We start from the raw sequence: 26,287 nt of genomic DNA on the forward strand, positions 1-26,287 counted from the left end.
TGGTCTCCCATTCCTCTTTTCTTCCCCTTGTCCAATCTGCTTGGGATAAGCCTATTCGCTCCTTTACTTCTCCCCTCCTAGACTTCGCTAAAAAGCTAAGAAATGTTAAAGAGGCTCTAAAAATCTGGAACAAAGAAAATTTTGGAAATGTATCCACCTTGGTTTCGGATTGCAGGTCTAAGCTTTCAGCCATTCAAATTAGACTTCAATCAGATCCTCTCAATTTTGGCCTTGCTGAAGAAGAAAAGCACACTGCTGGCCTCCTCTCCACCTTGGTATCCCAAGAAGAATGTTTCCTCAGACAAAAAGCCCGAGAAAGGTGGCTGAATCTGGGAGACTCCAACACTGCTTTCTTCCATAGGTCAATTAAAGCTCACAACAATGCCAATGCAATTTTGCAGCTCCTCTCTCATGATGGCTCCTCCATCACATCAGTCAAACGCATCAAATCTGAAGCAGTCAGATTTTTCAAGCATCAATTTAGGCCCCAGCACTTGCCGAACCAGGTTCGGCAAATCCCATTCCAAATGGCCTTCTCAACAAATTTATTGACTCCAATTACATTGAAGTTCTGCAAAAGATCCCATTAGAAGATGAGATCTTGTCTACTGTCCACTCTCATAAAGAAAATAAAGCCCTGGGCCCGGATGGTTTCAGTATGGGATTTTTCAACTCTTGCTGGGATATTATCAAAGATGACCTTGTCAAAGCTGTCCAAAGCTTCTTCTTCAACCCCTCTCAAGTCAAAGGCATCAACCAGACCTTTCTTTGCCTTATTCCCAAGAAGGAAGGGGCTGCTTCCATGTCCGATTACAGGCCCATTGCCTAATGCAACATGCTCTACAAATTTATTGCCAAGGTTCTTGCCAACCAAATCAAGCTGGTCATTGATTCCCTTGTCAGCTCCAACCAATCAGCATTGATTGCCGGTAGAAACATCTCAGACAACATCCTCCTTTGCAATGAGCTGGTTCGTGGTTTTGATAGAAAGAATCACCGCTCTGCTGCCCTTATGAAGATAGATCTGCATAAAGCTTTTGATTCTCTTAATTAGGAATTTATTATCATGGTCATGAACAAGATGGGGTTCCCTCCTAATTTTGTTAACTGGATTTATCACTGCATCTCCTCTCCCCAGTTTTCGGTAGTGGTCAACGGCAGCCCGGCAGGTTTCTTCTCTTCCTCGGTTGGAATCAGACAAGGCTGCCCTCTCTCCCCCTTCAATTTTACTCTTGCTTTGGAAGTCCTTTCAAGAGAGATTCAATGTAAAACTTATCAAAGGCTCATCCAGCCTATGGTAAGCTGCAAGAGGCTCATGATTTCCCATCTTGCCTTCGCCGATGATCTCATGATCTTCTCCAAAGCAGACTTGGGTTCGATTGAGACTACTATGGGCTGCCTCTCTTCGTTTGAAAGCATGTCGGGCGTCAAGATCAATCCTTCCAAATCCCTGCTATTTGTGACTGGAATCAATGATCAGCAAAAGCTTCTTATTCAAGAAAAATCTGGATTTCCTCTCGGTCATCTTCCGGTAAAATATTTGGGTCTCCCCCTTGTTCCTGCCAGGCTATCGGCTCACCACTGCTTCCCAATCCTCGCTCTTCTGCGGAAAAAGCTTCAGCTGTGGAAAGAAAAGTTCCTTTCTTATGCCAGTCGCCTCGAACTGATTAGATCAGTCATGCAAGCTGATGAGCACATTTATGTGTGAAATCTTAAGGCATAAAGCATACATTTTACCATATTGGACAGAGTTACTCGGTGCTTTCTTATGCTTTTCAGGTTTTAGGTGAATTCTTGTGAAAATGGAGGAGATGATGCTAAGGAAATGTTTTTAAGGGGTTTAAAGGTGTTAATGGCTTGGATGCGTAGCCCATCGAGTCAGCTTCGCAACGGTTTAAACGGCACATGATTCCGAGTTGAAACGAAGAAGTTACGGCCGTTTCCGTAACGAAGCACGAAAATGGTCTATAGGGGTTTATTTGTAATTATTGACAGTCGGCTGGGGACAAAGTGAAGCGAAAGTTCAGATTGCAGGGACCTTAACAGAATTATTAGAAGTTACATTCTTATACCCGAAAGATTCCATTTGGAGGGCTCTAGACAGTCCAACTTCAACTTGAGATATCTTGGGCTCCCGAACTCCAAATTGGACTAAATTTGGGTCTATTTTGGGTGATTTTTCGCAAGGAACACAATGGTGAGACCTATATAAGCACCCCATGCTCCACGTTTTCTGAAGGACAGAATGGGTATTTTATTTATTCTTGAAGGAATCCTAGTCATCACCCTTACTCTCTCTCTCCTCCAACTTCTCAAGGGCACTTCTGAAATTCTACTTGGGATAGACTTATTTTGAAAGACATTCTCACCTATGGAAAGTTGAAAAATCAAAGATGCTTTGATTTTATTGCTTGGAGAAGATATCTACAAAGAAAATGAAGCACTTGTTAGAATTGGAAGTTTATTTTTCTAGAAATAGAAGGTCTATGTAAACAATCTTCTCTTCTTCTTCTTTCTATTTTTTTCTTTTTTCTTAGGATTCAAGGCATTGTAAAAGAGGAAGGAGAAGAGAATATTCTCTTTTCTTAGGGAATATTTCTCCTACACTTCCCTCTTCTCCCTTCTCTTCTCTTCCCCCTATAAATACCCCTTGCCCTTTGGGTTGTAAGAAGTTAGTTTTTTAGTTCAGTTTTTAGTTAGTTTCTAGTTCAATTTTAATTCAGTTTTTAGTGTAATTTTTAGTTCATTCACTTAGTAAAATTTCTTTTCTTCTTCTCCTTCTAAGTTGTGATTTTTGGCTTTTCTAAGTTCTAGTTTGCTTTTTGATTTTCATTTAATGGTTGTAATAGGTTTAGTTTATGCTTTAATTTCAATTTAAGTCTTCAATTGGGTTGTAATTTCTTAATTCTAGTTTAGGTTTTAAGCCTTCTAGTCTAAGTTCTTAAGTTGATGACAAGACTTGAAGATTTAGAAGAGGAGGCCAAGGTAAGTTTATGAAGTATTCAAGCTTTTCAATTACATTCATGTAAGCACATCAAGGTTTTACTATCTAAACTCTCAATCTCATTCTCCCTCTCCTCTATCTCTCTCTCGCTTCTTCTTCTTCTCCCTCTATTTCTTTTATTTTTTTTATATGGTTGTGGTATGTGGATGCACTTTTATTCCCTTATTTCTTTTTATGTGATTATGAAGTGTGGCTGCGTTTTTGTTATTCCTTCCAAATTACATTAGTTTGATAGGTTAGATGCTCATGTGTTAGGATGCCAATTTAATCCCTTAATTTTGTTAGATGCTTATGAGTTAGGATGCATTAATTTTCATTAGTTTAATTAGTTTAATTTAACACTTTAATTTGGTTCACTTTGTATTACTTTTAAGTTTAATTAAATAGAGTGGCGTATATCTCCTCGTGTTCGACCCGTAGCTACGATTGACCCGTACGCTTGCGGTATTATTTTAACTCAAACACAAGCATCCTACATTTATTGGTCCAGCATTTTTGTTCTCCCTCAGTCCATCATAAATCCATTGAAGCTCTCATGTGTTGCCACCTTTGGAAAGGTACTGAAACCTCTCATTTGGAAGCTGGCAGCCAAGCACAACAGTATTTGGGTCGATTGGATCTACTCAGCTTTCCTCCAAAATGATCCTATTTGGACTGTTAGCAGCCCTACGGATGCATCTTGGGTTTGGAAAAACATCCTCAAATGGAGAATCTCAGCCATTGGAGTTATTAATACCAAGATTGCAGATGGCTGCAACACTAATCTTTGGCTCGATCAATGGCATCCTTTTGGTATCCTTCTTCCTTTAGTACGCCCCAGAAATATTTATAGGGCTGGTCTTCACAGACTTTCGAAAGTTGCTGATATCATCTCCTCCGAATCTTGGGTCCCCTCCCCCTCTTCGCAGCTTGATTTTATCTGGAATGCCCTCCCCCCTTTGAACGGGAGAAACTCAAATTCTAGCGACCTGGTATCTTGGTCTCCAAATCGGCTTGGAATCACATAAGATCTACAGGCACCCCCACTGATTGGTACAAACTGGTTTGGTTCAAAGGCCACATTCCAAGGCACAGCTTCTGCGTTTGGCGTACGCTTTCAAACTGCCTCTCTACTCAGTCTTTTCTCATTCATCGGCACTTGAACGCCCCCCCTGCTTGCTGTCTTTGTTGGAATGGCTTAGAATCGGCTGAACATCTATTCTTTGAATGCTCTTTCTCGGCATCAATTTGGAAAGGTATTCTCATCAAATGCTGGCCGAGGAGAAGAATGATCCTCCCCCTCCAGAGGGAATGAAAGTGGATCCTGGAAAATTTTGGAGGCAATTCCATCTGCGATTATATTGGTTTGCTGGCATTCGGGGCCTCCATCTCGCATATTTGGATGGAGCGTAATATTAGAAGATGGACCTCCAATTCTAGGTCCTTTAGGATTATTTGGGATTCCATCATCTTTGATGTCAAATCCAATTCCTCCTTCTCCATTCCTTCTTCCTCTAGTGTAAACTCCCCAAGGAACAGGCTCATTGTTGCTTCATGGGGTCTCCCTTCCTCTATTCTTTCCCCGGTTTGGCCTATGATTTGTGGCTGTTCTCTTCTCCCTTTTGTCCCCTGAATTATGAGGGCTTCTTGTTTTTTTCTCTTTGGTAATGAATTATTTATTATTCACCCAAAAAAAAATAGTAGATGCAGTCCAAATAGTCATTGCAAAGATGCCCAGAGAAGCCCCAATCAACCCAAATACTTTTCTTTTTAGCCACTAATTTCCATATTGATTGAGGATACCAGAAGCCTCCCTCATAGCAGAGAAAAGGCAGAATAGAGTCATTGTTTCTTTTTTTTCTCTTTGATCCTCCTCTACCCAAGCCTCCCTCATCCTTAGGAAGATAGACAAAAGCCCAACTGAAAGGGTGAAGGAATCTGGAGGATTCAGCTCCTTTCCACAGGAAGGCACACATGACGAAGAGAGAAGGGCAATGTCAATGTATACATCAACATCAATCGGCTACAAACAAAGTGACATTGATCATACTTTGTTTATCAAGAAGAGAGACCAACTCATCACTGTGCTGATTGTTTATGTAGACAACATCGTCATTACTGGAAACGATGTTGACGAGATAAAAAAATTGAAGACTTATTTGGGGACAGAATTTGAGTTCAAGGACCTAGATATTTCCTTGGGATTGAGGGTGCTTATTCTGCTCAAGGTATCTTCCTGTCACAATGGAAGTATACTCTTGACTTGTTATCTGAAACAGGAATGTTGGGGTGTAAGCCTGCGGATACCCCCTCGGAACCAAATACTCACCTAAAGAGTAAAGATGGAGATCCTATGGATAGAGGCAGCTTCAGAGATTAGTTGGCCGGTTGATATACCTGTCTCACACACGGCCTAATATTGCCTTTGCAGTAAGTGTTGTGAGAGTATATGCATGATCCTCACTCCACTCACCTAGAGGCAGCATACAAGATCTTGAGATATCGGAAGTCTACACCTGGGAAAGGTGTTCTCTTTTCTTCCCAAGGTCACTTATGGATTGAGGCCTACACCGATGCAGATTGGGCAGAATGTCCGGATGACAGGAGGTCCACCTCTGAGTACTGTACCTTTGTTGGCGGGAATTTAGTGACTTGGAGGAGCAAGAAACAATCGGTGGTTTCTCGATCCAGTGCTGAAGCAGAATTTCAGGCTATGGCCCATGGTATTTGTGAGCTACTTTGGCTGCAAGGTTTTCTTCGTGATTTATGTGTTCCTGTTACAATGCCCATGCGCCTTTACCATGATAGCAAATCAGCAATAAGTATTGCTCATAACCCAGTTCAACACGATCGTACCAAGCATGTTGAGATCGATCGTCATTTTATCAAGGAGAAGCAGGAGTAAGGATTGATATGCATTCCTTTTGTTCAGTTAGGAGATCAGCTAGCCGACATTCTCACTAAGAGCATTAATAGCAAGAGTTTTATGCCTATTGTTACCAAGTTGGGCCTGTTTGATATTTATGCACCAACTTGAGGGGGCGTATTGTAAAATGGGTTCAAGGGTAGTTAAGTCCTAGGGTTATTATCGTCTTTGTACCTATTCTAGAATGTTCTCTCATCTATTATAAATGAGGGGCAGTGATCAATTAGTCACAAGCCATTACTCATATCTCCATAATAGGGCTTCAGTTTATGTGGTTTATTCAGTTCTATATCAGTTCAAAACCAATGGTTTGTCGGTTCAGTTTTAAACAGCTGGTTTCGATTCGGTTTATTGGTTTCAGTTCAGTGTTGACACCTTAGGTTCTCTCATGTTACAAGGTGCATACAACATTTGGTTTCTCAGATTAACTGCTCGTTCATATGGAAAGTGGTTTTCGACTCTATGCAATGGTAACTTTAAAAAAGGCTTACTTATTGCACCTGCAACCCTGCTTCTGAATCAACTTACGTTGCAGCAGCTGCAAGATCAGTTAATGAAATGGGTGACCATTTGGCTAGGCAAGGAATAGGAAGGGTTGGTCGGGTCTCAAAGAAATTTATTTCTCAAGGAACTCTGGCCATATGTGTGTGAAAGGATGAATCTATTTCTCTATACAGGCAGCAACCCATGCTTGTTAGATGGACATTTCAATAGCATCAGGCCAAGGACTTGGCATGTAATAAAACAATTTCATGTAAAAAAACAGATTTGCTTGGGTATAACACAAGTTCTACTAAAGAAAACATCCAAGGAATCCCTCATCATTGTACATTGAGACCCATTGGTAAAAAGATCATCACACCTAAACTTGCAGAATAAAGGGTAACAAATGTTCCTAGAAGCAATCTTGGTACAAAACTTGAAATAAAACTTAAACTAAAAACATAAACAGTCAATTACCCACCAAGAACTACATCATCAGAGCGAACAATCCTTATTTTCAGCTGTGTAACCGTATTAAACAATGATGCAATTTTAGATTCTTCACCCAAATAAATTACCTTAACTAGAGAAAAGTACTCCAAAAACATAGAGAACTGTTCAGTAAATAACATAATCAATAACCAATATCCACAATTTCATATTCATAAAGAGAAAAGGGAAATGAGAGACCATGTCACTTCATAAAATTCACAGAATGAGAAAAGGAAGCAAAACTAAACTTAAAAAAGCAATAGAACACATGACAATCCACACCTTCAGATCCAACAGAAAGCTTTCTTGCACAAACATTGCAAGCTGAGAACCATCCTCCTTATTGAGAAAAACGTACACACTGTCAACATCCATATTTAGACGAAATACTACACGGCCTTTACCGAAACCTAACAATCCTTTAACAAAAGAGCGCGCATTTTCTTCTGCCTTTTCTCTGCTATGAGAAGCTTCAACTCTTGGAATATCATTTTCTTCTGTGTAGCTTACAGCAGAACCTGCAGAGCTCAGGTCCAAGCCAAAGCCAATTAAAGCAACAAGAGTAGGCCTGTTGCAGAAGAATTCCAGTTTGGACATGCGAATGCTCATCTGGAGAAGTGAATAAGGAAAAGGAATTAGGATTCCACAACCACAGAGGAAAGGATAACATTATAAATGTATGCACAATACAACTAGAATACTTTCATAATTATCGCATCGAAGAAATTCATTTTGATTACCTGCGTATCAATACCATCATAAACAGGCGAACCGGGATCTATTGTTGAAAAGTTAACAACCACAAAATCAGATGTACCATTTTCTTCTGCTTCATAGAACATCTCATGTAAAACTCCCTTCCTCTTTGTTGTAGTATCCTGCATCAAAGCTTCAATGGAATCAACCCCATCACAGGGGTCACTGACATCCAAAGTATCCAACTTTGTGTCAGAACAAAACACAGGATCAAGGATGCATGTGAAATCTGGCAAAGCATCTTTGAAAATATCATCCTCCTCCAGAAACACCGTAGACAACTCTTTCTCATTAGCCTTTACACTAGGAGAAGCAACTATAATGTCATCTTTCAGCACAGAACGGACTAGATACTGTGGAGATGTAGATAAACAACCTTGAAGCTCATCTTTAATTTTAAGGGAATGTAGCTTTGTCTTGACCGTAAGATCCCCACCCCAATGAATAAGGTGTACCTGTAAAATGATACCGCCACAATATTAACCCAAGCAAACAATGATGACTCACACCGGTTCACAGAAAGAGCCATACCAAATGAATGATAACATTAATAACTCAAAAAACCAGATTAGCACATGCAATCCAACTACAAAAGATCTAATCAAATGACTGCAATCACCCGATCAGATTAAGCATTAACCTCGGATATTTTCTAAATGGCATCCCAAAAGATGATGTGCAGCATTTCTCTGGATACGCACCACTGAGCTGCTATTGTCCTCATAGACAATTATCACTGCCTCTTACACAGTCCAGCACAAATTTCATTTTTTTTTTTTTTTTGGGTCAAAAATAAATTCATTACCAAAGAGAAAGAAAACAAGAAGCCCCCAGAATTCAGGGGGCAAAGGGGAGGAGAGAACAACCTACAAAACATAGGCCTAACCGATCCCCCTAGGGAGAAGGGGAAAGAAGAGAGGAAGGGAGACCCCAGGAGGCAACAATGAGCCTGCTCCGTGGGGAGTTTACAATGGAGGAAGAAGGGGGAGAGAATAGCATTTTGGATTTGACATCAAAAATGATGGAATCCCAAATCAGCCTAAAGGACCTAGAGCTGGAGGTTCATCTCCTAAGATTCCGCTCCATCCAAATGTGCGAGATGGATGCCCCAAAAGCCAACAAACCAATAGTATCGCAGATCAAATTGCCTCCAAAATTATGCAAGATCCACCTCCATTCCCTCTGGAGAGGAAGAATCTTTCTTCTTCTCGGCCAACATTTGATGAGGATTCCTTTCCAAATTGAAGCCGAGAAAGAACAGTCAAAAAATAGATGCTCAGTCGATTCTAAGCCATTCCAGCAAAGGCAGCAAGCAGGAGAGACACTTAAATGCCAATGAATGAGGAAAGACTGAGTAGGCAAGCAGTTTGAAAGTGTACGCCAAACGCAGAAGCTGTGCCTTGGAATATGGCATTTGAATCAAACAAGCTTGAACCAATCAGTGGGGGGGGGCCTCTAGACCTTATGAGATTCCAAGCCGATTTGGAGCTGAAAATACCTGAGGCAGATAGAGTCCAAGAAACCAAGTCTCCAGAATTTGAATTTCTTCTGTTCAAAGGAGGGAGGGCATTCCAGATAAAGTCAAGCTGCATTTAATTTAATTTAATACCTAATATTCAGAAACACTACATTTTTTCAAGAAAGCTTCCAAATTAACAATCAGTATATCACTAAATGAAGTTTTTTTTTTTGGATGAATAATAATATAATTATGAAGAAAAAAGGAGGAATATAAAAGCCCAAGGGCAAACAAGCCAAAGCCTAAAGCTAACTAGGCATCAAAATGGAGAGGTAGGCCCCAGGAAACAACAATGAGCCTGTTCCTTGGGGAATCCTTGACATCAGTGAGGGAAAGCGAACTAATCTTAGATGAAACATCAAAGGAGATGGCATTCCAAATCTTGTCGAGGGAGCAAGAGTTGGAAGTCCATCTTTTGAGGTTGTGCTCCATCCAAATGTGGGAGATAGTGCCACAAAAGGCAAGCTTGCCAACAGAATCACAAATCGAATTCCCACCAAAAGTCATATCAATCCAAACCCATTCCCGGTGGAGAGGGAGGTGCCTTCTTCTACCCGGCCAGCATGAGCACAGGATTTTTGCCCAAATGGAAGAAGCAAAATGGCAAGAGAAAAACAAGTGATCTGAGTCTTCTTGCTCATTCCAATTTCCAACAGAGGCAGCAACGGGGGGTGACCTGGATGTGGCGATGGATAAGGAAGGCTTGAGTAGGAAGGCAATTGGAGAGAGCGCGCCAAGAGGTAAGGCTGTGGCGAGGAATATGCCCTTTGAACCAAACGACTTTGTGCAAAGGACAGTGGGTCCCTCTGTGTCTAACCATATCCCAAGCAAAGTGAGAGCTGAATCTGTCGGAGGGGGAGGGTAGCCAAAGAACGGTGTCTCCTCTACCTCGTTAACCCGAAGGGAGAGGGGGAAGGGAGCTCCAAAGATCCGAAGGGGGGGGGGGGGGGAGGAGGGATCATTATCGTCTCTTATTCCTCGCCCGGTACAGTGGTCCAGTTCCTCTCATAGGGGGCAGGAAATGACGACCTAACCCCCTGCCCGAATACACTGCCCGAGGGAGGTTAAAACGTCATTTCCACCTCCTTATGAGAGGAACTGGACCACTGTTAGGGAACAGGACAGGAAAAAAAATCGGGGAGAAGTGAGGGGGACCAGGATCCTCTACTGATGATGGACGCTACAAAGGAAGATCTGTCTAGCCCCAAGGAGTAGATATCACGCGAACTCACAACTAAAGAAAGAACACAGGAGTAGTGCCATTTGTCTAGCCAAAGAGAGGTGGAGAGGCCATCATCAATCCTGCAAGAGATAGCTTCAATGGCTAAGTGTCTCACTTGCAAAATTCTACGCCAAAACCAGGAGGAATCGGCTGAGATGCTAACGGACCAAATGGAGTCTCGACGGAGAGGCCCAGCATAAACCCAAGAAGACCAAATACTTCCTTTGTTGGTGAGGAGCTTCCAAATAAGCTTGAGAGAACCAGCAATATTGACGTCTTTGACCCTTCTAAGACCAAGGCCTCCTTCAAATTTAGGGAGGCAAAGGGAAGACCAACTCTTGGGGTGAAGAAATCTGGCTGAATCCACCCCTTTCCAAAGGAAAGCACACATGATAATAGACTTTGCTGCCTTGATGGTGGCCTTGGGGAGGCCAAAAACTCCACTCTAGTAAATGTAACAAGATTGGAGAACTAATCTGATGAACTCAAGCCGACCTGCATATGAGAGAAGCCTGGCTTTCCAGAGCTGCAACCTCTTGCGAAGGAGATCGAGAATGGGGGAGCAATGGTGAGCTGAGAGCCTGGCGGGGATTATGATGTTACTAACAATGCAATCGTAAATTTTTTGGGACGATTAACAATTTATTGATAAGATAGGATAAGAGTACAAGATAATGATAATACAACCCCAAGGTGCAAGGTAGTGCAAGGTACTTAGTTTTCAAATTACATTCCCCGGCACAGCTTCAAGGTCTGGCATGCTCTCTCCCGCTGCCTCCCTACTCGGTCCTTCCTTTTCCAGAGGCAGATTCTGGCTTTGCCCAATTGCTGCCTTTGTTGGAACACTCCGGAAGATGTGGATCATCTCTTTTTTGTTTGTGTTTTTTCCTCAGCGCTTTGGAAAGACCTTCTTACCAAATGCTGGCCAAGGAGGAGACGGATCTGGCCTCTCATTAGGGAATGGAATTGGATTGACATGTCTATTGGCGGTAATTCGAGCTGCAACACTATGGGCAAGCTTGTTCTTGGTGCGGCAATTTATCACATCTGGATGGAGTATAATCTGAGGCATTGGATCCCCAACTTCAGGTCCCTATATCAGATTTTGGCCTCTATATCCTTTGAAGTTAAAAGCCAGCTTCCTCTAGCTTCTTCGTGGTGTATTGATTCTCCACGGAATAGGCTAATTGCGGATTCCTGGGGCCTTTCCATTTCATTGTATTCCTCGTCGCCCCTATCTGTGGGCTGAGGCTTCATTGTATTGTTTCTTTGTCTCCTTCCCCCTGCTTGAGGGGGCCTGTATTCTTCTTCTTTGGCCTTGTCTTATTTTATTCACCCAACAAAAAAAAAAAATACAAAAACAACAAGACAATTTATAAGAGATACAAACAGTGAATCCTAACAATATAGGCCAAGACACCCTAAACCTCAAACCCTTAGTCATCACAAAGGCAAGGCATCCCCGAAAGACAATCTAGCCACACAACACCTTGTTTGACTAAACCATCCACCACCTCACGAGGACTTGTTGGATTCCATTGAAAGGATAGACACAACTGGGAAGCAATCAATCAATAGATCTGATCAAAGGTGAATATCTCCATGGCTGACACTCATGGATCTTCATCCACCTAATTACATTGGCTGAATCCCCTATATTAGAGCTTCCAGTATTCCAAGCACCATTTCCAGTTTCGAGTGCTACCAACACAGCTCTCATGGAGTCTCCTTCCCCTATTGGTCTTGAATATACCCTGACAGCTACATTCTCTGACCTTCTAATTATTATTATTCCCCAATACCAGATGGACTCTGGTTTCCAAGTGAGCATCCATCTGCATTCAATTAATCATGTCCTTTGGAGGAGGCTGTATGCTTTGCTAATTGATACCTTCTCCTTCGAAAATATCAAAGGATTCCAATCTCTAAAATAACCAACCAGAAGGGATGTTTTCAAAACTCTTTTCTGCTGCAGCCCAAATAGCAACTCTCATCTTGATTTCCTCAATGACCTTGCCAACTTTGGAAACCTCAACTTGAATAGTCTTGCATTGAATAATGAACTCCTCCCACAGGCATCAAAATGTTGCTAAAGAAACCCATGCAATAAGAATTACCCTTTCTTTCTAAAGGGAGCTTTCTGTCAATACCAAACTAGATGCGTCACATCTTCAAGAAAAATACAAGACATTTGAAACATGTTTACAATGGAACCAGACCTGTTCGGCAAAGGAGCAATAAACAAATAGATGGTCGACAGTTTCACCCTCCCCCAAGCACATTAGACAAAAATAGGGAGAGAGAGCAGGCAACAATATATTCATTTTCTTACGCAATAATCTCATTAGCAATGTATTTAATAGCAGTAAGATGTAACATATTCTTCTAAATCATGTCAATAATGTTTATTTTCAACTTGGGACTTCTTCCACTACACATGCGCAAACATTTTGACCAGCAAATGGGGGGTAAAAGCATCTCACAGAGTGACAGGGTATGCCGTAAATATACACGGTATATGATGCAATTACAAGTCAGAAGCAACGGTGAGCCTGAGATTACAAGGGGGTGGACTTGTTATTTTTATAAGTTTACTTGTAACTGTAGAAAAGAAGGATGACAAGCAAGGTTTAAAGTATCGGTATCGGGTATCGTATCGATCGGGTGATTTTAAGCGACGTATTGTATCGTATCATATTGTATCAGAGATACGTATTGATTGATACAAAAACGCATGAAAATGATCAAAATACACATGGAAAAACATTTTTACACAAAAAACAATATAAACAAGCAATATATGTCACATATCATGCATATACACTAAGAATTATGAATAATGTATAACCAGACAAGTGCGGCACTTCTAAATTGTTATAAAAGATGAGATTTCTTACATGCAGAGTCACTCTATTGCCATGAAGAATGTTGGGGTGGATCAAACTCATGTCTATAAGGGTCTTCAAGAATAGGAGCAACTAGGATGATGTTGTGTACTGACCGAACATAAGCACAATACTGACCCTAAAGGAAGCCATTTTCGGTTTTGGGTGAAAAATGGTGGATTTGAGTTCAAATCTTTGCAAATGTATACAAAGCATGCATCTAATAGTAAGTTGAACCTATTCTCCTTGAATCATAGGAACAAAAAGAAGGAACTAAAATGCAAGATTTGAAACAAAAGATCAAGTTTTTTGAAAAAAACCTACCTTTTCCCTCTTCAAGTGTTGAATATGCCTTGTATTCCAAGGATTCAGCGCGATATGGATCCGACCCGACCCAACATATTTTGTGGCGAGACCCAAAGAGAGAAAAAGTTGAGATTTTGTTCGCTTGTTACAGGTTGGGCCGATAGGCCACAAAAAAAATTTTGGCGGTTCTGGTCGTGTTTGGTGTAAAATATGACAAAAGGCATGTGTATCGATATGTATCAATATGTATCGGTACGTATCGGTATGTATCGAATGATACATATCAATACGTACCGATACATTTTAACAAATAATAAAAAAATGAAAATAGTACATATCAACTGTAACGTATCGTATTGACATATATCGATCGATACATTGTTTTTTTTTTTAAAATAGATACGTATCGGTATGTATTGTATCGACACCGACCAATACCTAGACGTATCGGCCGATACGATACGATATGCACTGATACTTTAAATCCTGATGACAAGGTCATGCACGAAGAAGAAGAATAAAGGAAGAAGTCACATACGAAAGAGATAGAGGAGAAATCGTAACTACTTATTAATAAGAAGAATGGCAAGGGAAAAATATAGTAATGCCACTACCACTAAAACCACCTACTAAACACAGATAAATTTTCTAATATGCCCTTAGCTTAAGTATAAACCTATAATGACTAAACTACCATCACTTAATGTTACACCCTGTCTCCTCTCCCACCCCTCCGCCTCCCAAGAAGGGGATGGCATAGAGCTCCCTTTTCGGTCAGTGTCAAGGTACCCTTCCAACCGGAGAGGACCTCCCCTTGAGGTTTGTTCCCCCAATCTCAACGGCAATTCCAAGGTGGCTCTCTGACCTTCAAAGCTTCCAGATAAAGAAGCTATCAAATGGCATAACTCTCTAGTTGGCCATTTTATTGGCAGTAGACCACCATTCACCATTGTAAAGCACTCTCTTTCCAAACAATTGAAGATTCGAGGATCCATGGATACTTACCTTATGGACAACGGCTTCATCATCTACAGATTTCTGAGGAAGAAGACAAACTTCGTGTGCTAGAAGCTGGCCCATAGTACGTTGGACGGAAGCCCTCGGCAATAGGATCGCCAACTGCAACTCCACCATGTGGCCATGAGCTCCATCCCTTTTTGGATCTCCCTCCCTGACCTTCCTCTCCTTACTAGTGTGAAGATCGTCTGAGCATCATTGGATATATCCTGGGAAAATCTATATTCTCTTACCAAAGGACGAAAAACCATGGATCGTCTTGCCTATGCTCGAATCTGTGTTGAGGTCACTGTCTAGGACCCTCGGCCCTCATCCATCAAGGTTTCTGATGATGTTGGCATTTCCTTTCCGCAGCAAGTCTTCTATGACTGGCCGAAAGCACATTACAGCTTTTTGGCCACTCCACCAATTCATGCTCCCCTACCCTATCCCACAAATCTTATCCCTCAGCTGAACAAAGGCCAATCCCCCTTTCCCTCCCTCCTCTCCCTTCTTCTCAAGCTCTCGCTTCGCTCCACTGTTGGTCTCCAAGCAGAGAGCGTCAAAAAACCCGCCTGCATACAAAGGACTGCCGCCATGCTTCTCCCTCCAACTAACCCAAGGTCACTCTAAAGGTCCTTCCTTCCCACTTCTAGTCGGAAACGGTGTCCATTTCCAACCATTGACTGCTGGTCACAACTCATTCTCGATCCTCCAGACCGTCGAAGACTCAAAACCTTTTCTATCCTCTGGCCATCCTATCTCCGTTATCCCCTCCCCTTCTAGTGATGTCCCTAAAGTCCATCGCTCCTTTGCTGACCTTCCTGCTACGTTGCATCCCCAGCCTATCCAGCCTTCCTCTTGCAACTCTTTTCGTTCCACCCCTCTACTGCCAAACCCTCCCTTCTCTCCGTTTACGGAAACCGAAAACATCACGTCCTCCCCTACCCTTTCCCCTTCACCCCCTACTTTATCTCTAGCGGAGCCCCCCCCCACCACTTAAACAATCATTCCACCCATGCTTATCACGAACTGTTCTGGGCCCTCTCCTTTGGCCCGTTTCGAGCCCTTCTAATAATGATCAAATGCTTTCAACCCAGCCCCAAGGCACCCCTGGGCGACAGGCTTCACCCACTACTTCAGTCCACTCCTTGAGCCATTTGCAAAATCTATCAAAGACCATGGTCCAGCAACCAGCTGAACCACAGGATCAAGCCATTAATCGATGCCACTCCCATCCCTGAACCAGAGGATCAAGTCATAACCCACTAACCCGACCCATCTCAATGATCCACTTTTCCCAAACCAATCACCGTTCCCACTTGTCACTTTATCCCCCACCCCAGCAATCCTCTATGCAACTGTCTACTCCACTAGCCTCTCCTCTAACCACTACGCCCACTCTCCCTTCCTGCCACCACCTCAGCCAGCTTCTACCATAAACCCTCAGCCTCCCATTAGAGAATATCAGCGGCAATGAATCAGAAGATCAGTTGGCCCCTGCCAAACCTTTGATGACCCCAACCTTAAGGGACTTTCCCAGCACCCTTCAAATTGTTCCCAATTTTAGTACAGCTTAACACACATGCAAACACGGGTAAACTAGGGAAACTTTTTTCTTTCAAATCCTTCTGATTTCCACTAATTTTCTTTCCTCCCCTTCATCTACCTCTTTAGTGGGAAAGCTGTAACAGGAAGCCACTGAGAAGTGATAACCCCCCCCCCCAATCCAATAAAATCCACCAAAGTCCACTGGCCATATGCAAGACATTTTCCATATGGACCCACCAAAATCCTGATTTAAAGATATCAATGCATTAGCTTCAAAGTGGAAAGGAACTGTGAGGCTCATATGGCCCCTTCACTGCAGTTTTAGACAGCCTCTGATACAGTCAGAGTTGCTCAGCTCCATTCAAGTTTCTAGGTTTTGGTTTGGTGGCTATGGGACTTGATGATTCAGTGGAAAGGCATGAGTTTTTTAAGATAATAGGAAAACAATTTGGCAACTTGTCCCCCTCATTTTATGTTGGACAAAATAGAAAGAACTTAACTGTCACACATGCAAGGGAGGGGGAACCACAAACGACAGGAAACATGAACTGATAACCCTAGTGGGATAGATGTGTCTACAAGACTGCATCTAGCATTGGTAGTAAAGATGTTGTGATCAGAGTTGTCTAAGCGTCACCAAATGCCAAGGTGTTTTTGCATGGCCAAGGTGTGCAAATGCCTTTCTGTTTGCAAAATGGTGCCCGCCTTGATCAACTAGGCGTTGCCTTGTCCGCCTATACTAGGCTTGTGACCTAGGCGACTGCCATTTTGCATTTATACAATTTTTTATTCTTTTATTCTTTTATTTTTTATGTCAGGCAAGTTGATGTCATTTTCTGCTTTTCAATTAGTGTGTGTATATGACTTGAATGCACACACAGCGATGCATTTGATAATATATTTTAATAAAATAAATTAAAGAAACAAAAGAAGGGGAGAAGCGAACCGGCTCACTGTTGAACATGAAGGAACCCATGGCTGCAGTGGTGATTTGACACCGACCCTCAACCACCAACCAGAGTGTGACCCTCGATTGAATCCGCCAACAGGCTCTTCATCTTGGATGGCTGAAACCATACTATGTCACATAGTTATGCACACCTAGGTCCTAGGCGCCTAGCCACCGACTTGGGTCCCTTGAGGCCGTGACAACTATGGTTTGATGCTACAGCTTAATGTGTATAGCAGTCTTAGTTTTTGTGAAATTTGTCCACAAGAAAAATTAAGGCCTCTTAAATTACGTGGGCTTTACTGGCTTGGTCTGGACTGGCATTTATGCATTCTAGTTTTTGAAAGCAATAGCATGGGGTGATGCAGGTCAACTGACAGAACTGTAGATGATGGGCCCCACTAAAGGGATAGAACTTAGAAGCATGGACAGGAGCAAGGGTTCTAATCACACAGAAAACATATCTGGAACTTCAAAGAACACATTATCAAGTAACAGCAGAAACAATTAGGGTTTAGTTGTCTAATGTCCAAACAGTTGAACCAAGTAAAATTCTGAACATATAAAAGTGGCAGATTGTATAAAAGATAAGGAAGAATTCAGCAATAAATAATGAATTCTCAAAGTGCTGCAAGATAACTAAAACCCTGATCAATCTGCATAAACCAGCAGAAAAATTGATTAAAACAAAATGGAAACAATAAAGACAACTATTTAGAAAGGTTGCTGAAAATGTAAGAAAGATAAGGCAAGAACAGACTGTTCACAATTAACAGCATCTAGAGTTGAGCATCATACCCTAGTGAGAATCCTTCACAGACCAAACTGTCAAACATTTACACAATTTTGGGGGGAAAAAGAAGGGCAATTACATGATTGTATAGATAGGCGTAGCCAAGGCTCTTAGCCCATCTAAATACAATCCTAATCCAACAAACTTTTCTATTATGTATACAATTTTTTTTGGGTTTTTGACAAATGCCCTCCTGAAAATGCCCATTTATCCAAATGCCCCCCTACAACTTTTCTAATTGCAAACTCCCCCCTACTTTCAAAATATTGTAGCACTTTGGTCCTGCCGTTAATTAGGGACGTTAGATGTTAGTTTTAAGGAATCTAATGACCAAAATGCCTTTCTGATAATAACCCACCAAATTAAAGAATAAAATTACCAAAATGCCCTCATCTTCCCCAAATCGATTAGGGTTGAAACTGAAAAAATTTTCCCCAAATTGATTAGGGTTTGAACCCATCTGGAAAGAAAGAGATCAGAATTGGTAATGATAAATCATGGCTTATGGGTTTGGACTTTCTTATGGCTTCTGTGTTTGTTTCAGCAGATCGGAGCCTGAAATTTCAGGGTTCAAGTTACAGAGGACATGAAGAGATCCTTAAATCTCCAGTATTTCCATTGTCGTGGCATTCGAATGAATTAGATTACCAACATGTCGGGCCTGTAAGTCCTTAAATCGCTGGTATTTCTCTTTAGGAATCCGTTCTTATGACATTTAATGTTCGTTGAAATGCTTTATGTGTTATTTAATTGATAAACAAAAATAAAGAAGAATTGGCATTCTTGTTTTTCATGTTCCAACTTTGTAAGAAGCTGATTTTATTGACAGGATATGAAATTTGGATGAGAAATCGTTGTGGGTTCACTAATCGGATTCTTTGGAGCAGCATTTGGGAGTGTAGGAGGTGTTGGTGGGGCTGGGATCTTCGTTCCCATTCTTACCTTGATTATTGGGTTCGATGCGAAATCATCAACAGCAATTTCAAAATGTAAGAATTAAGATGCTTCTGTTTAAGATAGAAATTCTCCATAAGCCATGCTTTATCATTACCAATTCTGATCTCTTGCTTTCCAGATGGGTTCAAACCCAAACCAATTTGGGGAAAAAATTTTCAGTTTCAACCCTAATCGATTTGGGGAAGATGAGGGCATTTTGGTTATTTTATTCTTTAATTTTGGTGGGTTATCATCAGAAGGGCATTTTGGTCATTAGATTCCTTAAAACTAACATCTAACATCCCAAATTGAGGGCAGGGACCAAAGTGCAACAATGCTTTGAAAGTAGGGGGAGTTTGTAATTAGAAAAGTTGTAGGGGCATTTGGACAAATGGCATTTTCAGGGGGGCATTTGTCAAAAACCCTTTTTTTTTTTAAAATAAAAAAAGAGGGGGGGGGGGAACTAATTTCTAAATTGACTCAAAACTACAGTCCTAATTACACTCCTAATATATTTAGGACTTGCCAAATTTACTCCCAGACAAAATAGCATATCAAATCCTAAAATAACTAGGACTCAAAAACTTTAGCTAATCTCAAATTCCAAAAATGACCAAAAAAAGAATCTTACTAAGAATAGAGAAAACCATATTTATTATTTATAGTAACTCCCACATTTAATATAAGGTTGGGGTTTCCTACAGAGAGTCAATCTCAGCTCAATGAAAAATAAAATTCACAATAACTAAGAAAATTAAAAAATAATTTAGTAAGAAAAGTAAATTAACTACGTTAAAGAAAGACATACTTCCACATCATGGGGAAGGTAGAAAGTGGAAGTCATCAATTAATTGTTGTTGTTGCCTACATGTATTGAATTTCAAAGGGGTCTGCCGGTCCTGTAGACCCTTTGTTTCCAGCAGGCTTTCATTTTATGCACTTGTACGTCTGTTTCCCCCCTCTCCCTCCCTCCCTCCCTTCCCTTCCCTTTCAAATAATATTTCATTTCTTTGCACGTTAAGGGAAAAAGAAAAGAAAGATTCTCCGTTTGCCTCCAAAACTGAAAGGTTGAAGTCTGCAACAATAGAAGAAGAGCTCCTTGAAGTTCGCAACAGTAGGATAAAAGCTCCTTCACTTAGCACACAACTGAACAAATTGGTGAATAAACCTCCTCCAAGCTACAAACATGATTACAACTAAGAGATAAATAGTTTGTTGATTCTTCACAACTCCAACCCATACAACAAATGCAGGCCATCAATTATGAACAGTCAAGATAATCTTTAACCACAGTCCACAAGAGGAAAGCATCATCCCTCTCCTCCATCTGGCACCGCAACAGGAGACCCCTTCACTTCGACAGAGAATGGCTTTGGGTGGCTAAATCCTTCTCAGGGTCCTCGATTTGTGACACCATTGGAAAGTTGGTTTTTGGAGCTGCTATTCATCACATTTGGATGGAACGTAATCTTAGGAGATGGACTTCCAACTCTCGATCTTTTGATCTGATTTGGAAAGCCATCTCCTTTGAAGTCTCTTCCAAGCTCAGCCGTGCTCATGTTCGTGTTGTCAGGGACATCCCTAGGAATAGGCATATTGCTGTCTTTTGGGGCCTTGACTTGCCCTCTCTTCTTTCTTCCACCTCTGCGTGGGTTGGCTTGTTTCTCCCCCCCCCCTCTCTTCCCTTGTATATTCTCTCCTTTTCCGGCCCCCTCCTGGGGTTTGGTAATATATTTCATTCACCCAGAAAAAAAAGGGGAGCTTTATGATTAATGGGTTGAGTCCGTTCCTACATTCTATCTTGTTTCATCCTGCATAATTAAGCAAAACACTGAAAGCAGGGTTTTCGACTAGGAAGGAGCATTTTTCAAGGATAAATTATTAAAAAAATCTCATTAAGCATCCAATTAATGTATGAGCCAAAATTTTCAGTGTTCAGTTTGCAACATGAAAAGTTCCATAATAAAAAAATCAAATGGAGTCAGTTAAAAAAGATAATACAACCTTTCCGCCACCAGCGATTATCTCAAGAATTAGCTTTTCTTCGACTTGCTCAGAATCTTTACCTCCAGTCTGCCAAGCACAAACAACAATAATTAGGGGCTTTGATCAATCCTACCTACCAACTACAAAAGCAAAAGAGCATGATATAACTCTCTAACTAGAACCTTTTACTTTTATATGAGTAAAAATAAAAGGGAAAAAACAAAGCATATCTAACATCTCACCTTTCCATATATTAGGAACTTTGTTTCCACCAATATCCCATTAATAACAAGGTCGGCTGTTTTAAAATTAGTAGGTTGAGGTTCAGTTAGTTCATTCACACCATCACTTGTTTCTTCAAGTACATCAACAGATGGAGGTGCCTACAAAGAATAGAGAGAAGAGTACACCATAAAGCTATTCCTTATAAAGGATCAAACAGTAAATACAATATATACTACTGAGAAATAAGGATATTATATAATACAGAAGCTCTATAAGTGGCTCGTGTAAGTCCTCTCAGCCAAGTAGCTTTCACTTCTTCGTCTACAAACTCTATAATCAAGGTGCTAGAAGATTCCAGAGCCTGTAAAAGTAGTTCGCAGAAACTGATCAAATCACAAGGACATGACAGAGAGGGAGAGAGAGAGAGAGGAAATAAATTTGATAAAGGTTCTTAAAAATATTCCAATTGAAGGAGTATAATATAAGAACGTTCAAATGTTTATCAGATCCACATGGAGGAATTCTGTGGACATGAGCTGGTTAGCTTTTGAATGGTCTTCCCATCAAATATACACACTAGACAAATAGAATTCAAGACCGCAACAAACTGCATTCCGGACTTTAAAGGGATTAGCCTAAACTAAACTGGGGGCCTAAAATGAGTCCCTGGAGTAATCCGTACAGTCCTTGTCTTAGTGGTTCACTGTGTCTCCCTTGGCCCAGCCGGCCACGTTGCAGTCACAATAAGTAGGTATGTAATGATTTAGAAAATGTTATGGTTTAGAAAGTGTGCAATTCTCAGACAACGGTTCAAATGCCAGTACAACACCACCACCCCTCCCGGGGGGAGAAGAACCTTTTCGACAATGATAAAATAGATAGAGTCGAGTGAAAATTCTATAACCACACCAAAAAAAAAAGATATTCACCTTTACTTGACACCAACCACAGCTTACCTTCAGAGAGTCCATTCTTCTAAAGGCCACAGCAATAGAAAATGCAGAACCACCAATACTTGTTGGCGGAACTTCATATATTTGTCGACCAGCCATACTGCAGCATTACAAAGTTGCCAATCTAGATTTAGCTTTCTTAAACAACTGCTAAAGCAAAACACAGGCTGCCACTCAATCCCCCCCCCAACAACAAATGTGTGGGTGTATCAGTGTATGCACACACACACACACACACAGACCTTGCACATCTTTGGTAACTCTGGGACACTTCAGACTCCAAGACATAAAGATACAGTCCAGATAACACAATAAAACAAGGCTGCCACTCAGCTACAGAATTACCAAGTCCCTGGATCAAGAATGTATAATTAGAACATCAGACAATTCAGAAACATACATAGAGCAAACGACAGGCAATTTCCTTAGCAATAGAGGACATACCCTCCAAACGAGAATTTTAGCCTCGGTAGCAAGATCTGCAGGACTCCAAGGTGCCAGACCAATTTGGGAATATTCACTGGTATTCTGACCTCTGTTTTCCAGCATACTATAGATTCTATTTAATAATTCCAAAATTCGGCAATACCTAGCTGGTGAGAAGTGAATTCCAAGACTGGGCACTTGAATGAAAACCCGTGTTGACTGGTAACTTGGATGAGGAATTTTGATCTTCAATAACAGGAATGTACGGGCATTATCAAAACAAAATGTAGAAAAGCTGATAACAAAATCAAAATCTTAAGTTGTCAGTATCATATATAAATGCAGGCAGAAAGGACCAATTACCTGATCAATAATCACTGCCATCCCACACCTATCCACCAGAGGAAGGAAATTTTCCATATCTTTAGAGGTAGGTGATCCAGAAAGTTGACTACCAAAAGTTGAAGTGACCAGGGTACATTTCCCATGGTCTGGACCGCAATCCATAAAGCAAGCAGCGATGTCTTGCCCAGATATATAAAAACGGGAATACACGCTTTGCCTCTGTTCATCACACTGATCATTCTGCAATAATTTCTATACATTTTAAGAATATCCAATGCAAAATAAGATCAAGTATTAAGATCCAATAGGAGAAACTTACTTTGGTGTGCAGTGTGAAATGACCAAAATCCAAAAGAAAATGACCATCACATTTGGTAGATGAATGTGTTCGCAGAGGAACTCTAACTTTAGGAGCATCAAAATCAATATCAAGTGCAAATCTGAAACACCCAGAGTAAGCAAATCAACATGAACCAAAATAAATAATTGTATTTTAATACCAGCGTGAATAAAATGCTAGGCTATAAAGACCAAGGCATTTGAAATGTATGGGGATTACAGTGATTTAACACAGATTTTTCGACCGGCTACCTAAATAGAATACCTAGATCAGATGTAACAAATGAGATGCTAAACAAGACCCTTTCCTTAGACGACTTATTTCACCATAAGATTGGTCAAGACGGATGTATATTGTCTAAAGACTCTAAACAGTCCAAATGTCTAAATAAGAGTGTATGTATATCAGTATATGTATATACACCTATTTGATGTGCCATTAACCTCACACTTCATCTTCAAAAGAAAGTGCTGACTTCCTGGCCTAGAGCTATTCTCAAGGCTAGCAGCAACATTTTACGGTCATCACTCTTTGACAAATATTTGGGGCTATTGAAAAGAAAGAAATTTTATTATGGCACTCAACCCCTCAAACATTCTGGATTCTTTCCTCTACATCTGACAGAGGTGCTTTAAGGGAGCACTTCAACCATAATTAGAATTTAATAATACAATGAATATATGAATAACAATGTGCACACCATCATAAAATCCCAATTACTCATTTACTCATTTTCAATCACAAAGGCCCTCTGCAAAATTCCTCATGACTTCATAACCATCCTTAAAGGCACCAGCAGTCCCCATGCCAATGAGGATATACATGTTTTGGCATGTGATCATGTACGAAGATTTTCACTTTGATCTCTCTTCGCTCTCACACAGATAATGCAAGCTAGTCCTTCTTCATAGGATTGTTTGATAAGTCAAAACCCCTTTAAAAGGTTTCGATCTTTAATTGAAAGACTCATTTAAATAAAGCACACAGCACAACCATTAAAAAAATTGATCCCAATCAGCCGGATAATATGCAAAACTGATAAGTCAGCTCTTAAGGAAAACCTATCAAAGAAAGAGCCAATTTATCATGTTTTTCAAGGTTAGAGCAAGAATACTAAATTTCAGAACTAGGAATATGGTTAGGGAATTCAGAACTATGAATGGTCATAGGTCTTCAGAGTTAAGATGATGTAATTGGTATAGTGGTGGAGTCAAATTATATTTGATAACAGTGTGGATTGAGTCATGGTTCAAGAAATCAGTGGAGTCAGTCAAAATATACCAAATTTTTTCAGTTTCGCCCCGGCTCGAAACGAAACACTATGCGGCTCACAAGTTAAACCAAATTTCAACTGACACTTGCATGTTTCGGTCCAAATTTTGACACATTTCGACAATTTCATTTTGTGTCGCCGAAACATTACATTCACTTCATTTAAATAACATTAGTCATTCGAAATGGGTACTGTTTCAACCCATTTCAAGCTTAACTCATCAGGTTTCAACTGAAACTATATTTGGACTTCAAACTTGATTTTTTTGCTTGATTTTGACCATTCCACTTGCAAGTTGCAACACTTAGTCATCTACAGCTAACATTGGGCAGATTTGAGAGAGATTGCTTGGAGATCCATAGTTTAAGGTAAAACCTTTTTTTCCTAAAGTAATTTCTGCAAAAAAAAATTAAGGTAAATATGTAGTGATTAGGCTTCAACTTTTATATGTTAGATAGCATCATCCGATCTATGACTTCACGGAGTCGGATTTAATTTTCTGTTTTAAAATAATTTTTAAATTTTCAGGTTTAAAAAACAATTTTCTTGCGACAAATATTTGAAAAAAAAAAAATAGGGTTAATACTTATTGTTTGCACCTCAATTTTATATATGTTGGTCACCATTGGCTGATCTACGACCTCACGATATCGGTTTTTTCTGGCAAAAAAATATTTATTTTTAAGTTTTGAAAATTTAAAAAAAAATATGTTTTTCAAAATTCAAAAGAAATAATTATAAGAAATAGTTTTAAGCAAGGAAAAAATATAAGACTTAGGTAGAAACTAGGAAGTAGCTTCCTTGTTGTCATATGATTTTTAATTGAAGTGGAAAATTTAATAATGTGACACTTTTTGTTGCAACAGTGCAAGAAAAGAACATCAAGGCTTCTCAAGGAGGAAATGGGGGTGACACAGTATGGAGGCATGGTGTGCCTATTGGGAATGACAAGAAGAAATTTCAATGAAATTATTGTGGGAGGCGGGGCCACTACCCACTAGAATGAAGTGGCAGGTGGATATAGGGATGTGGCCAAATGCCCCAGGGTTCTCATGAAGGGAGGGATAAAGAGGAAGTTAGACAAGAGAAGGGCAAGGGAAGAGTTTGAGGAGGCAGTACTGGAGAGGGAAGGCAGGAGGAGAGGACTCTGACTTTGATTTTGATTCTGATGAGGACTCTGTGCCTGCCAATGTGGAGACAGAGATGGCCAGACAGATACGGTAGGCGACCAGAGTGAGCCATGTCACACAAATGCAGGAGCAGGAGAGAGGCAGGGAGTTTCAAGGGAGGAGCTACTTCCTCTAGAGCAGCCGCAGGAGAAGCTGGTCTTAATGATTCTAGATCTAGAGCAGCTGCAAGAGAGGCTGGTCCTAGTGGTTCTAGATCTAGAGCAGCTGAAAGACAGGCTGATCCTAGTGGTTTTACATAGGGCAAAAGAAACAAAATCAGCCCGAGTTACCATTCAGGAGATCACACGGTGTCAGGGCAGCCCCACCACCCGCACCCGTAGGCAATATTCTAAATATCGGTTTCGGCTAGAGGGTTGAAACCAAGGTTCTAAATCTCGGGTTTCGACCAGCCCGAAACTGAGATATGGTCGAAACCTGGTACCTTTTCCCAGCCAACTCGAGACTGTAGTTTCGATGCCCAGAAATGGTTTTTTAGGTCTGATTTTTTGCACATAGCCTATTTTTTACATTCTAAAGACAATGCATGAACTATTTTTCCAAAAAAAAAACACTCAAAATGGTACTTGTGGTTATTGACCCAAGTTTACTAGTGTGCGGCTCGAAACTAGTCGAAAACCTGGTATGAACCAGTATCAACCTTAGGTTTCGTCTCAGTACATGTCGAAAACAAGATATCTCGGCCGAAACTGGGAGTTTTAACTGAGATTTAGTTCCATGCCCCCAGGAGGCAATGGTAATGATGTTATTGACAT

The 26,287-nt window shown here is 40.7% G+C and overlaps 1 protein-coding gene across 2 annotated transcripts in view; it reads right to left on the reverse strand.

Annotated features, from left to right (window-relative positions):
* Nucleotides 1–26,287, reverse strand: part of LOC122658659 — a 218,728-nt gene that overhangs the window by 153,040 nt on the left and 39,401 nt on the right. For both annotated transcript variants that reach the window (XM_043853701.1, XM_043853700.1), the window contains exons 18-27: nucleotides 23,052–23,172; nucleotides 22,751–22,972; nucleotides 22,406–22,633; nucleotides 22,204–22,313; nucleotides 21,965–22,061; nucleotides 21,271–21,369; nucleotides 21,026–21,166; nucleotides 20,802–20,870; nucleotides 7,625–8,095; nucleotides 7,167–7,493 (exon numbers count right to left, since the gene is read on the reverse strand). In XM_043853701.1, the coding sequence (XP_043709636.1) occupies nucleotides 7,167–7,493; nucleotides 7,625–8,095; nucleotides 20,802–20,870; nucleotides 21,026–21,166; nucleotides 21,271–21,369; nucleotides 21,965–22,061; nucleotides 22,204–22,313; nucleotides 22,406–22,633; nucleotides 22,751–22,972; nucleotides 23,052–23,172 (1,885 nt within the window). The remainder of the gene's footprint in view (nucleotides 1–7,166; nucleotides 7,494–7,624; nucleotides 8,096–20,801; nucleotides 20,871–21,025; nucleotides 21,167–21,270; nucleotides 21,370–21,964; nucleotides 22,062–22,203; nucleotides 22,314–22,405; nucleotides 22,634–22,750; nucleotides 22,973–23,051; nucleotides 23,173–26,287) is intronic.

Source organism: Telopea speciosissima, chromosome 4, assembly GCF_018873765.1.
Source record: "Telopea speciosissima isolate NSW1024214 ecotype Mountain lineage chromosome 4, Tspe_v1, whole genome shotgun sequence".
Taxonomy (NCBI): domain Eukaryota; kingdom Viridiplantae; phylum Streptophyta; class Magnoliopsida; order Proteales; family Proteaceae; genus Telopea; species Telopea speciosissima.